This window comes from Pogona vitticeps, chromosome 3 (genome assembly GCF_051106095.1).
Source record: "Pogona vitticeps strain Pit_001003342236 chromosome 3, PviZW2.1, whole genome shotgun sequence".
In the NCBI taxonomy this organism is placed as follows: Eukaryota; Metazoa; Chordata; class Lepidosauria; order Squamata; family Agamidae; genus Pogona; species Pogona vitticeps.
In genome coordinates, this window is record NC_135785.1 from 240,442,665 (window position 1) to 240,455,538 (window position 12,874).

A 12,874-nucleotide genomic window follows, 5' to 3' on the forward strand; every position below is an offset into this window, starting at 1 on the left:
CCCCCACCCATCCCAGGAAGATCATTGTCCTAAGACAGAACTGTAGAATCTGGCTGTCCTGAGATTTGAACCCTGTGCCCAAGTCTCTCCAGATGGCCATGACTTCTTTCCATAACATCATCATTTGGTGGTTGAACAACTTTCCTACAGATTTTTTTATCCATTAAAAAAGTTGGACATGCTTCTCCTTAGCCTACTTAATTGCAATAAGAGGTGTGCACACACACACACCTGTGGGGGGGCCCACCCACCCCATTCTGTTTAATCTCATGGGTGCTGGTGGGGGCTTTTCTCCTTTGGCAAGGTGAATTCTGTGAGGGTTTTTTAAATTTTATGTCATGCCCTCCTTCCCCCGGCTAGGCAGTCACCTGCGCTCCCTCCCTTCTCCACTTCTTTGTCCTGCTGCTGCTGCTGCTGGTGGTGGTAGTGAAGAAGGAGCCGGAGGGGGTCGTGGCCGGCGACGAGGGCTTGTGCACACCTCCTCCTCCTTCTCCTCCTCCTCTTTGGGGCCCCAAGGAAACTCCTGGGCAGCTTCCTCGGGCTCTTGCTCCGCTTGGTAGAAAATCTGATGCAGCCCAGCCTCACCCAGACTCTGCCTCCAGTGCCCCCCCCCCCGGTAAATTGAGTTTGAGACCCCTGTTTAAACATTTGAAGTTGGCTGCTGAGTCATCGTGTAGACCAGCCATCCCCATCTTCTGCCTTCTGGGTATGTTAGAGAGTCCTGCTGGATCAAAACAAAGCCCCATCTAGTCCAACTTTCCATTCACACTGTGACTAATCAGTTTCCCAGAGAAAGCCAACAACCTCACAAGGGCAAGAGCATCATCCTGCTGGTATACAAGGCTTATTTCCTCTTGCTCTGGAGTGAACTTTGGACTAATCCCATAAATCCCAAAACTGAATCCAATCCAACACATCATGAGGGCATTTGGGTGGGGACAAATTGTGTAAACAACACTGAGCTGAAAGACCAATGGTTTGAGTTGATATAAGGCCACTTTCTTTGTTGGAAACACATGTTTTGCCATTGATACAAAAAAGGCTAAGAACGCCTTGATAGTACCTCGGTGTTCTCCCTCTGTCTCTCTCACACATGTGTTATTGATAGACTGCTACTATTACATTGTGCTCCACATTCTCTTTCCTAGTTATGGCTACAAAACAAATGACACAGCCTTTAGAGGCAAATTGTTTCAGGTTAAAAAATCATTGTAGCCATGATCTCTGGTGCACTGAATTGCCCTGTGGAGGGGCAAAAAAAGTGGAATGGTTATTCTTGCCTGCACAAGAACATCATAAGCAACCCAATGAAGTAGTGACCTGCAGAAGTCCTTTTGTTAACAGCCATGTTCAAGCCTTACAATCTCAAGGCTGTAGTTTTCTTGAGTCAATTTCTTGCACACTCGTCCATCCTAGTCTCCTGTTGCATTCCACAGTAGCCCTTCCAGGGAGTCTTGTCTGAAGTACGTATGATTGCCTCAGTTCAGTCATTTTTGCTTCTGGAGAGAATTCAGACTTGATTTGATCTAACACCCACTTATTTGTCTTTCTGGCTGTCCATGGTATCCACAAAGCCCTCCTCCATAATACATATACAATGTCCATTTCCACTAGCTTGTTCCTTCTCTCTCTTCCCCTCTGAAAGCATGTTATCTTTCTTCTTTGAACAGGAGAGCTTAAATTCTCTGGAATTTATGAGGAGTCCACCTTGTTTCTATGCATTCCCATGCCATATCCTTTCCTTTGGTGTAGAGGGTTGGTGTGTGTGTGTGTGGGTTAAATACAGCCCAACCCCTGCTGGCATGTTTACTCAAAGTATCTGCTCCTTATTTAGTGTGCCTTGTTCACAGGGAAGTACATATAGGGGATGACATATAGTAGACGTACCTAATCACATATGCCTTGCAAATATGCCAGATGACAATTCACATCTTCATTGGCATGTCTGAGCATTAGCTGGGAATAATATGAGTTATAGTGCAAGTCATCTGAAGAGCACTTAAGCAAGGCTGACGCCAAGGACTACATGATGTCCATGCTGGCTGGCATTCTGGGAACTGTAATCCAAAAAAAAAAAAAAAGAGAGTACATTTTCCTCACCTCTAAACCTAGGCAATCAAGAATGAGGACCTTATACTTTTTCAATTCTTTTGAACTTCAGTTTCTGTGAACTCTGATGAGCAAAGTAAAATATTTGAGATGTGAAGCCCAAAACATCTAAGCCAAAGGTTTGTCATGCTTGCTATAAAACCACATACCTGGGGCTGGTTTCATTGACATAACAATATTAGTTAAGGATTCCATGCATCCTCATCACTGTAATATACCAGCACTTACTTTCTTTTCTGCTTTCCGACCCCATAGGTAAAGATCTGGTTTCAGAACAGGCGGGCCAAGGAAAGGAAGATCAACAAGAAGAAGATGCAACAGTCCCAACCAGGTGGGGTGCACAGTGGCTCTGAACCCATGAGCCCCGTCTCCTCCATGCAGCCAGGGACCACCGGCACTGGCCCCAATGGGGGAGTGCTGGGCACAACTGGCTTAGCACCTCCCCCAACTGCACAGTGACAGCAACTGGAAGGACAGACTGAGCCGCCTGGGAGATCCTGCTGTCCTTACTACCAAGGAGGTGTACATGTATGCAAGCCCCTCCCTGGTGGGAGAGGACACTGACAAAGTTGATGATGTGAAGCTGTGACTCCCCATGCCAGCTGTGCACTAGAAGGAACTGTGTGAAGCATCGCGACACTCCAGTTTTTTTTTAATTATTTCCCCCTCTCCCTGCACATTTGTACAAAATATACTGTGAGCAACCCAAGTTCTGTTGGGATAAGGAAGGGAAGGGAGTTGATTTTTCTTAATTTCATATGTATATGTGTGTGTATGTGCAAGTGTGTGTCTACATACAAATGTACATACATATTCATTCTCCATGTGGAAATATAGATGCCACACAACTAAAACTTCACAATCTCAGGGAATTTGGGCCTGGGTTACCTTATATAGTTGTTGATATTCATGTTGTCCTTGTTCTTTTTTATTATTATTACAAATATCATTGGGATAATGATAATTGTTAAATGGGGGGGGGGAAAGAAGAAAAGGAAAGAAAGAAAGAAAGAAAGAAAGAAAGAAAGAAAGAAAGAAAGAAAGAAAGAAAGAAAGAAAGAAAGAAAGAAAGAAAGAAAGAAAGAACACATTTTACTTTGTTCTTCTGGTATGTTCGATATACCCCAGGAGGACCATTTTGCCTTCCAGCTCACAGAAAAGATGGAGTAATCAAGCTGCTAAAATGAGCTGAATCATGTTGTCATATGCAAATTTCTTCTAAAGGTGATCCTAAACCAGGTTTGGGACAACCAAAGTATGCTACTTTGGACATATCATGAGAAGACAGGATTCTCTGGAAAAGATAGTAATGCTGGGAAAGGTTGAAGGCAGCAGGAAAAGAGGAAGAACAAATTCCAGATGGATTGACTCTCTAAAGGAAGCCACAGGGTTAAGTTTGCAAGAGCCAAGCAGGGCTATTGAGGACAGGATTTTTTGGAGATCTCTCATTCATGCTGTCGTCGTATTTTCAGGGTGACTTGACCACACATAACAACAACAAACCAGGCTTGGATGGCATAATATCTAGATTCATGCATGTGTGTGTAAGAGCTTGAAAACAGTTTCATTTTGGGCTACAAAATCCAGAAGATTTAGACATGCTGGATGTAGATTCTGGGAGTCATCATCCACAGAAGTAATTTTTCCAAGCTTGTATATGTGTCAGTGAAACACTATGTAGAGAAGAAATTCCACATTGATCAAGAAGGGGTACTCAAATAGGAAATGCTGGAAGAAGCACAGTGCAAAAAATGTTTGAATATTAAAGGAAAGAGTCAGCAATGGTAGTCCTCCAGATGTTTCACCATTAAGTTATGACAACTAAAGTTTTTGAGGACTTCAGGTTATGAAAAAGGAGGGTCATAGCTGGCCAATGTGTTTAGCATCGAAATGGATTTGGGACTGTTCTTTCCAATGAATGGGGGAAAGTGATTTTTTCTTATCAGAAGGAGGCAAGTGGTTTTAATTTCAGTTTTAATTTTTATTTTTTTGCACTTTACCTAAAGAGCAAGAGAAGCAGTTTTCTGGGAGACCATTGGGGGTTTTGTATGTGTGTGTGATTTTTTTTTGCACCCCCCCATCTTTTGTACTTGTTTACACAGAAGTCAAACCCTCTGGATCCATTTGGATCCAATGGAAAGGCAGTAATTTTTCATCATTTCCATTCCTTTCCCTGCGAACGTAGTGATAACAACCTTCTGGATCATGCCCTCAAATCATTCAGGATTTTACATACAAGCCCCAGATGGGGTTTGCAAAGTGAAAACTAATTTTCACATCAAAGTTTGGTTTCTGCAATATGTATATATGTTCTTTTGCAATTCAATTAACTTGAAAACAGATTTCGCTATCTAAAATCTCCTCCTTCCCTGTGAAAAGTTGAAACCATGGTAAGTAACAGCAGGGATCTCTCAGAAACATCATGGGATGCCTCTCTCATGTTGCCTGATTAGATTCTGAAAAGGTTGATTATTTGACATTTTCCATGTTATTAAGACTTTGATGGTTTATTCATTTACCACATGAACAGTATTTTCTTTGCTCCGTTGCATAGTCAGCCATAAGATAGGTACACAATTGCAACAAGGCTACAGAGTTACAGTGCCTTGAGACCAATTTAGCTGCCATGGCTCTATCCCAAGGAAATATGGGATGTGTAGTTTGGTGAGGTGCTTAAGCCATATTCAGGAATTCTGAATGCCTCAAGCCAATGATAAAATTAAAAATAAATTGAACTCGATAAAAGGGGTAATAAAATTATTTTTTTAAATTTAACACTGAGATGTCCAGCGCTCCGTCTTGCCCGGTGATTCTTGACTCCTTTCAGCCTGTCACACCTGACTCTGTGGCCAGGGTGCTTGACCGCTGTCGTGCCACCACCTCCTCCTTGGACCCTTGCCCGGCCTGGCTAATCAAAGCAGCCAGGCCTTCAACAATGGAATGGGCCACGGTAATAATTAATGGGTCTTTCCTTGAGGGCAGATTTCCATCTGCCCTGAAGGACAGACTCAATAGGCCCATTAGGAAGGAACCTAGTTTGGTGGCGGACAAAACTGGCAATTACAGGCCCGTCGCCAACGTTTCTTTCCTAAGCAAGGTGGTCAAGAGGGTGGTGGCCGATCAGCTTCAGGTGCTCGTGGATGAAACAGATGCCCTGGATCCATTTCAGTCGGGCTTCAGGCCACGCCATGATACAGAAACGGCATTGGTAGCGCTGTGTGATGACCTACTGAGGGAGGCTGACAGGGGCAAAGTGTCTCTGCTGGTCCTCCTCGATATCTCAGCGGCCTTTGATACCATTGACCATGGTATTCTCCTGGGGAGGCTCTCCGAGTTGGGAATAGGTGGTCGGGCATTGGCCTGGCTCCGTTCCTTCTTGGAGGACCGCCCCCAGAGAGTACAGATTGGGGAGAGTGTCTCGGCCCTGTGGAGTCTCAATTGTGGGGTTCCGCAGGGGTCGATTATGTCCCCAATGCTGTTTAACATCTACATGAGGCCGCTGGGTGGGGTCATCAGGGGGTGTGGAGCCATGTGTCATCAGTACGCTGACGACACTCAGCTCTACATCTCCTTTTTACCAACCGCAGGAGAGGCCGTTCTGTCCCTTCAGCGCTGCCTGGGGACTGTACTGCAATGGATGCAGGAGAACGGGCTGAGGCTGAAGCCGGAGAAGACGGAGGTATTGATGGTGGGTGGCCCCACAGCTGGGGATTTGGGAAACTCCCTCTCTTTTGGGGGGTGACTCTGCCCGCCAAGGATGGGGTCCGCAGTTTGGGGATCCATCTGGACCCGGCGCTCACTATGGAATTTCAGGTGGCGTCGGTGGTCCGCACCACCTTTTTTCATCTCAGGCTGATAGCCCAGCTGCGGTCCTACCTTGATGTGGGGGTGCTCACTACCTTGGTGCATGCACTCATAATCTCGAGATTAGACCACTGTAATGCGCTCTACGTGGGGCTACCTTTGAGGCTGCTGCACAAACTACAGGTGGTGCAGAATGCGGCGGCCAGATTACTTAGTGGAGTGAAAAAATACCAACATATCTCACCCACTCTGGCCGCACTGCATTGGCTGCCTATCCGATTCCACATTGACTTCAAAGTACTGATGCTTATGTATAAAGCCCTAAATGGTTTAGGGCTTGATACTTGGCGGAACGCCTACTCCCACCAAGATCTACCCGTGTCACTCGTGTGAGCCAGGAGGTGAGGCTGAGGAGCCTAACGCCGAGGGAGGCCCAGAAGGAAAAGACAAGAAATTGGGCCTTCTCGGTGGTGGCTCCTCGCCTCTGGAACAATCTACCTCCTGAGATTTGCGGGGCTCCCTCGCTGGGTATCTTTAAGACTCAATTAAAGACATGGATGTTTCAGCAGGCCTTCCCATCAGATAATTCCTGACGCCCTCTCTTTCCTCTCTTACTGTTTCTTCTGTCTTGTGTAATGCTTTTACCATTTAGAACTGTTTATATATTTTTTTATTGTATCATTTTATGATTGTTAGCCACCTAGAGTGGTCCTGACCCGACCAGATAGGCGGGATATAAATAAATAAAATAAAATAAATAAATTAAATAAATAAACATAAGGACAAAGCATTTTTCTTAAGGAAATCATTGACACATTTGGAGGGGACAAATCATTGACACATTTGGAGGGGACAAGCTAACTCCACCTCCTCCCTTGTAACTTTGCACACATGAAGAACTAAGGGGTCTAAGAAGGATCCTACTCATGTGAAGATTCTGCACAAACAAGAACCCAGATATCCCAAGGTATTTGCTTCTGTGTAAAGCCAATATCTGAAGAAGACTCTCTACTCTCCAGATATGTCACTAATTATGTGGGGTGGGGAAAATGAGGAGGTTTGAATAGCTGGTCCCCTCCAACTGTCCATGATTCTAAATCTCAGAATAACTGAATAGAGAATTCAACATTTCTGATAGAGAGCTGTCATGTTGTAGTAGAGGAGACAGCATCACTGGTATCAAACCATGTACTGTGCATATGCTCAGAGATGTAAGAGGTGACCCTGAGCCAGTTGTACCGAAATGCTGCTAAAAGCAATAGTGTCTGGATTAATTATCATTAAACTGTCTCATTCTATTGATTTCAACAGCATGTGTGCATGGTTATCAAATTCCAGCCCAGAGACATGCTTTCTACCTTGAAATTCTCTGCTGTCTTTGGCAATCAATAATGATACACCAGCAATAGTATTCTTGTCTTAGTGATTCTTAACGCTATTAAGTGTTGGGCTGGAACTCCTATCAGCATTAGCCAGCAAAGCTAAGGGTGCTGGGAGATGCAGTCCTATGTGGTGGTGGGTGGGTGTGGATCAGAGGAAAGTGAATGATGCTTATGGGAAAGAATGAGGAGAGACAAGGGAAGACTAAAAGTCAGTGTCAAAGACTGAAAACAGAAAGAAGGCTGCTTGAAGGCTATGATTTCTTTGTCTTTGCCTCTTTGTAGCCAGGGAACACTGGCTACAACTCATATATCTCAGAAAATTTACTTTGTTGGCGTGCATGTTCAAGAATCCTCCTAGTCAGCAAGACTTAGGGATTCTGTGGGTCATCATCCCAACTTTTGAAAGCATTGGAAGAAGGGAGATGTAAAGTGCCAGGAGAGTTATTTTTAAAAAAAGTTCTTATGCAGTGTATGTTTGAACAGGGGAAGCAGTGGGATTGGGGAGGTTTAAACCTTCTGTATCCAGGCAGTAGAACCTGGTCTGGATCAGGAGTCTCCATGCTTACTTGTCTATCAAACAGTAGCTTTTATCTGTATGTTATACATTTAATTTATAAACTACTGCTTAATCCTAAACAGAAGTAATCTTCATGAATTCCAACAGAATTTGAGTAAATTAATTTTTTACTCAGTTATTTACTGTGCTTAGGATCTCAAGTCATTACACACAGAAATATTCTTCTCAAAGCATGTAACAATAAATGCATGCTCTAAATTTCATCTAGGGTCATCCGGGTCAATTTTCTTTCAATGACATCAAGTTAAATTGATCAAGCTGTTGCAGACAGATTTAGGAAGGTTAGATCACTGGTTCTTAACCTTGGGTTACTCAGGAGTTTTGGACTGCAACTCCCAGAAGCCTTCACCACCAACTGTGCTGGCTGGGGTTTCTGGGAGTTGCAGTTCGAAAACATCCGAGTAACAAAGGTTAAGAACCACTGGGTTAGATTATGCTCATCCTTCTCCCTAAATGCAAGTGTAGCACAGTTTCTTGTAACCCTCCCCCTCAAAGGTAGATCCTACACAGTGTGATGCAGCTGTTCCTTAGTATTCTTCAGAGATTAGCAGATTATAGCATTAAGTTTATCGAAACTACAGCTGTGACTAAAAGCAGCCTGTTTATATCCATGCATCATAGCACCCAAGGCAGTGTCAGAATGGGCCCTACTATCACACAGAAGGATTTGGTGCCTTGGACAGCAGACATTTTTTTCCTGCGCATTTGGCCATTCCCTGTTCTTGAAGAATAGAATTGTGTGATGCCACCCAGCGAACTCCACACCTTCTCCAAAACTAAGTCCAGTGGGGTAGAAGATACTGTTCCATCACAAGTGCTATAGATGCTAATCTAGTGCACTTCTGACATGGAATGGGTGAGGGGGTCATCATGTTCTTCAGGCCAGGCAGCAAAATGTCTTGGGATGGAATTACATTGGGTTGCAGATCGAATGAACAGGCCAGTTACGTATCGAGTGGAATTAAAACAAATACATGGCATTCACTTGCTGGGGGTATGTTATAAAAATTTCTTAGAGAAGGATATTTACTTCACTAATGCTACATTGCAACTAGAGCTGGGAAATGTTTGTCTTTTTTTAAAAAAATACAATTCCCAAAATTCCAAATTCCCAGATTTTGGGAATTGCAATTTATATTTCTCCTCTTTGGTCACTGCCTTGTTTTACAAGACTCTGTTCAGTTTCAAAAGCAGCTTGCTATGTAACACGAGGATGTTACAGGCTATGAATCACAAGCATGAAAACCACCTGAACACATCAAATAAAGGTGTGCAACATTTTGGATCTTGATCAATATTTTTTAGGATGACAGGCCAGTTATTATGTGGAATTCCTTGACCTTTATTGAGAGTAAGCATATAAACATATTGTGTGGTTTTTATAACCTAGCCTTGTCCATTTTCCAGGCAAATCAAGAAGCTCATCTACTCTGATTTTGGTAAATCAGACTGATTTGAAGTGTTTCTTTACAACTTCCTCTGTGCTTGAACTGAAGTCAGAGCCATGACATAGACTGAGCTTGAATCCTAGATTCAGTTGCACAGAATTACTGAAATCAACAGAAAGTTTTACATGCATATTTTAGGACCGAGCAAGGCTAAAATGAATGAAGTTGTAGTATATGAAGCTTTAACTGCAGCTAAAAATGAAATATTGCATTGATTCAACGGAATGGAATTTGTTAAAGATATTAATTAAGTATTTAGGGTTTGGACCAAATTTCAATCAGATAATCCACCAACTTTATTCTCAGAATGCAGCCAAGGTAATAGTTAATGATGGTATAACTGAGATAATACACCTAGGCCGGGGTACAAGACAAGGTTGCCCCTTATCTCCAGTATTATTTACAATGATAATCGAAATATTGGCAAAGATAATTAGAGAAGATAAATAGATTAGAGGGATAGATAATAAAGAGAATGGTAAGATAATTTATTTGCTGATGACACATTATTAATAGTTAACAATCCAGCTGAAACTATTGAAAGGCTGAAAATACATTTGAAGGAATTTGAGAGTTTAACAGGGTTAAGGGTAAATTGGGGGAAGTCCGAATGTTTATTGTTAAACCATTCAGATGAAGAGAAAAGAAAAGTGAAAATAATATTTGAAGGTAAAATTGGAAATGTTATGAAATATTTGGGGATTAATATTACTTGGAATTTACAAGAAACAAATAAAAAAAATCTGGATAGATTAAAAACAGAGATAACTGGAAGGATAAAGGAATACTGTATCAGAATCTAAAAATTTCATGGTTTGGTAGAGTTGCATTATGTAAAATGAAAATAATCTCTAAACTGAATTTTATATTTTGGGTGCTCCCTATAAAGATTACAGAAAAACAATTAAAAGAATGGCAGACAATGATAAACTGTTACTGTAATGGAAATAAACGAGTGAGGATTAATAAAAAACTATAGTATGTTACACAAAAAAAGGGGGGGTCTTGGATTACCTAATATAAAATTATATTATGTAGCAAATCATCTTAGACATATCCCAGACATAATCAAGGATAATAAAAATTTAATTTGGACAGATATTGAGATGGAAGGTATACAAGAAAGTGTGGAAAGAATTTTGCTTAAAGAAAAAATTGCAGAAGAGATTAAAAAGATCAAAAATCCTTTCTTTAAAAATATGTTGGAAAATTGGAAAGAATTCAGAGAGATATTGAGTCCACTGATATCTCCTTTATCTCAGGTAGTGGAATTAAGGAATTTTCCAGAAAATTTAAAAAATTTAAAGAATGTATTAAAAAGTAAACAGATAAGTAGATTAAAAGACTGGATAGAGAAGATAAGAGGAAAAGGGATATAAAAAGGTACTAGGAGGAGAAGGGATTTCATGGTTAAATTTAATTCAATTAGAAAGGTGGACAAGAGAATGTTATACTAAAGAAGGGAAAGGTAGAGAAATGACAAACTTTGAAGAGATTATAGAAAAAAGACTGAAATCAGAGGAAAAGACAGAAAGAAAAGGAACTGTAAGCCAAATATATAAATTATTAATTCAAGTAGAACAGGGTATTTTAGGGTTAAAAATGCAATGGCAAAATGATTTGGATAAAGAAGCAATAGAAGAGGAATGGGATAAAATATGGGATCAGAGATTGATGAAGAACATGTCAGTAAGGATAAAAGAAAACTGCTATAAAGTAATATGGAGGTGGTATTTAACGCTGGTCAAAATGAATATAATGGATAAATGTGTGTCAACATTATGTTGGAGTTGTAAAAAAGAGAAGGGGACGTATTTACATATGTGGTGGTTATGTGAAAAAAGAAAGAAAGAATGGAAATTAATAGTTAAAGAAATATCTGAAATAATTGGATTGAATATTCAAATGTCTCCGTTAATAGCCTTATTGAATCTGGTTAAGGAAGATCAACTGGTGAAAGAAAATAAGGACTTAATACTGTAGTAATAATGATTATTACTACGTATTTATAATTATTGCAAGGAACTGGAGAAAAGATAATCAATTTAACTTGGAGGAATGGTATAGAGAATTATGGGACATGGCAATTAATGATAAACTGACATGTGATATGAAAATAAGTAGAGGCCAAATGAAAAATAACGATTTTAAGAAAATATGGAATGTATTTTTAGAACATGTATTTCGGAGAGGGAGGGGATTTACACCGAGGGAAGAAACAATGAAATTCTGGAGTGAAAATGGATGGAAAGAAGTATAACGCTAGTCCTGAAGGTGATGGGTGCACAAGGGTAATTTTATATTATTGTATTGTATTGTTTTGTTTTGTATTTTATGTAGTTTTTTTCCTGTAGTAGTAGGTTTATTTTGTAAAATAAAAATTTTAAAAAATGAAATATTGCAGAACAAAGTAGCCATCATGAAAACTGGCAAAATACAAATATACTGGATTTTTATTTCTAGATTTTAGAAAGTTCCAGACTTTTGCTGTCTGAAGTCCAACCTTAATTTCATACATAATAGAGTTTTATATTTCAATCTATCTGTTCAGAAAGATGCCTAATTTATTTCTAAGACTCTTATTTCTCATTCAGTGCTCCTAAAACTGCAATCTACATTTTTCTTAAAGTTAAATAAATTTGATTCTTGTTGAATTTGGATATACTGTATGTTTAACTGAATCCATACTTCAAAGCAATTGGTGCATACATGGATTTAAATCTTGAGATTAGCAGCAGAGTGAATTATGCTGTGAGCTAGGAATGAGGGACATAGTCCTGCAAATGTTGGGTTACAACTTCATTCAGAAAACCAATAGTATCCAATCATTCAGCAACATCTGGAATGCTAAACTCTCAGGAGAACCAAAACAGAACTTTGCATCGGTTTAAGTTTGTTTGCTTATTCATTTACCACTACAGTGGGGTCTTGACTTGAGAACTTAATCCGTATTGGAAGGCGGTTCTCAAGTCAAAAAGTCTGTAGGTCAAGTCTCCATTGACCTACAGTGCATTGAAAACCGATTAATCCCGTAACAGGCCGTTTTTGTTCCATTTTGGTTTTTTTCTGGTCTGTAAGTCAATTCTCAGTCTGCAAGTCAAACCTAAATTTTGCGGCCAGAGAAGTCTGTAGCTCAAAAAGTCTGTAAGTCAAGCCGTCTGTAAGTCAAGGGTCCACTGTATAAGAAGAATTTCTTACAGGAACTTACAAAGCATTATAGCAAGCCTTGCTACTTCATAACCAGTTGCACACTGATATACAGGCAAATGCAAAGATTTTCATCACTGCATGTGAAAACTACACAAAGAGAAAAGAAAGAAAAAAGACAGGATGTGAGGGAAGCTCAGAATCATTTTCCTGCCTCAGGTAAGGTGAGTGCCTCTTATATTGTGCTGTCACAGAGAACAGTCTCTCCATATGTTATGTCCAGGCCTATGTAAATATGTATATGGGACAGAACGACATGAGAACTTCACTGTATCAGTAAGAAAGAACAGCCAATGTTTAACCCAGCCTTCTGCAACCTGGTGCTCTCCAGATATGTTGACATTATA

At 40.6% G+C, this 12,874-nt stretch overlaps 1 protein-coding gene across 1 annotated transcript in view; it reads left to right on the top strand.

The window, feature by feature from the left end:
* CDX2 (caudal type homeobox 2) overlaps positions 1 to 12,617 on the top strand; it is a 32,079-nt gene extending 19,462 nt beyond the window's left edge. Inside the window, exon 3 of the mRNA XM_072993736.2 lies at positions 2,365 to 12,617. Coding sequence (XP_072849837.2) covers positions 2,365 to 2,568 — 204 coding nt within the window. The 3' untranslated portion in view covers positions 2,569 to 12,617. The remainder of the gene's footprint in view (positions 1 to 2,364) is intronic.
* The last annotated feature ends 257 nt before the right edge of the window (positions 12,618 to 12,874 follow it).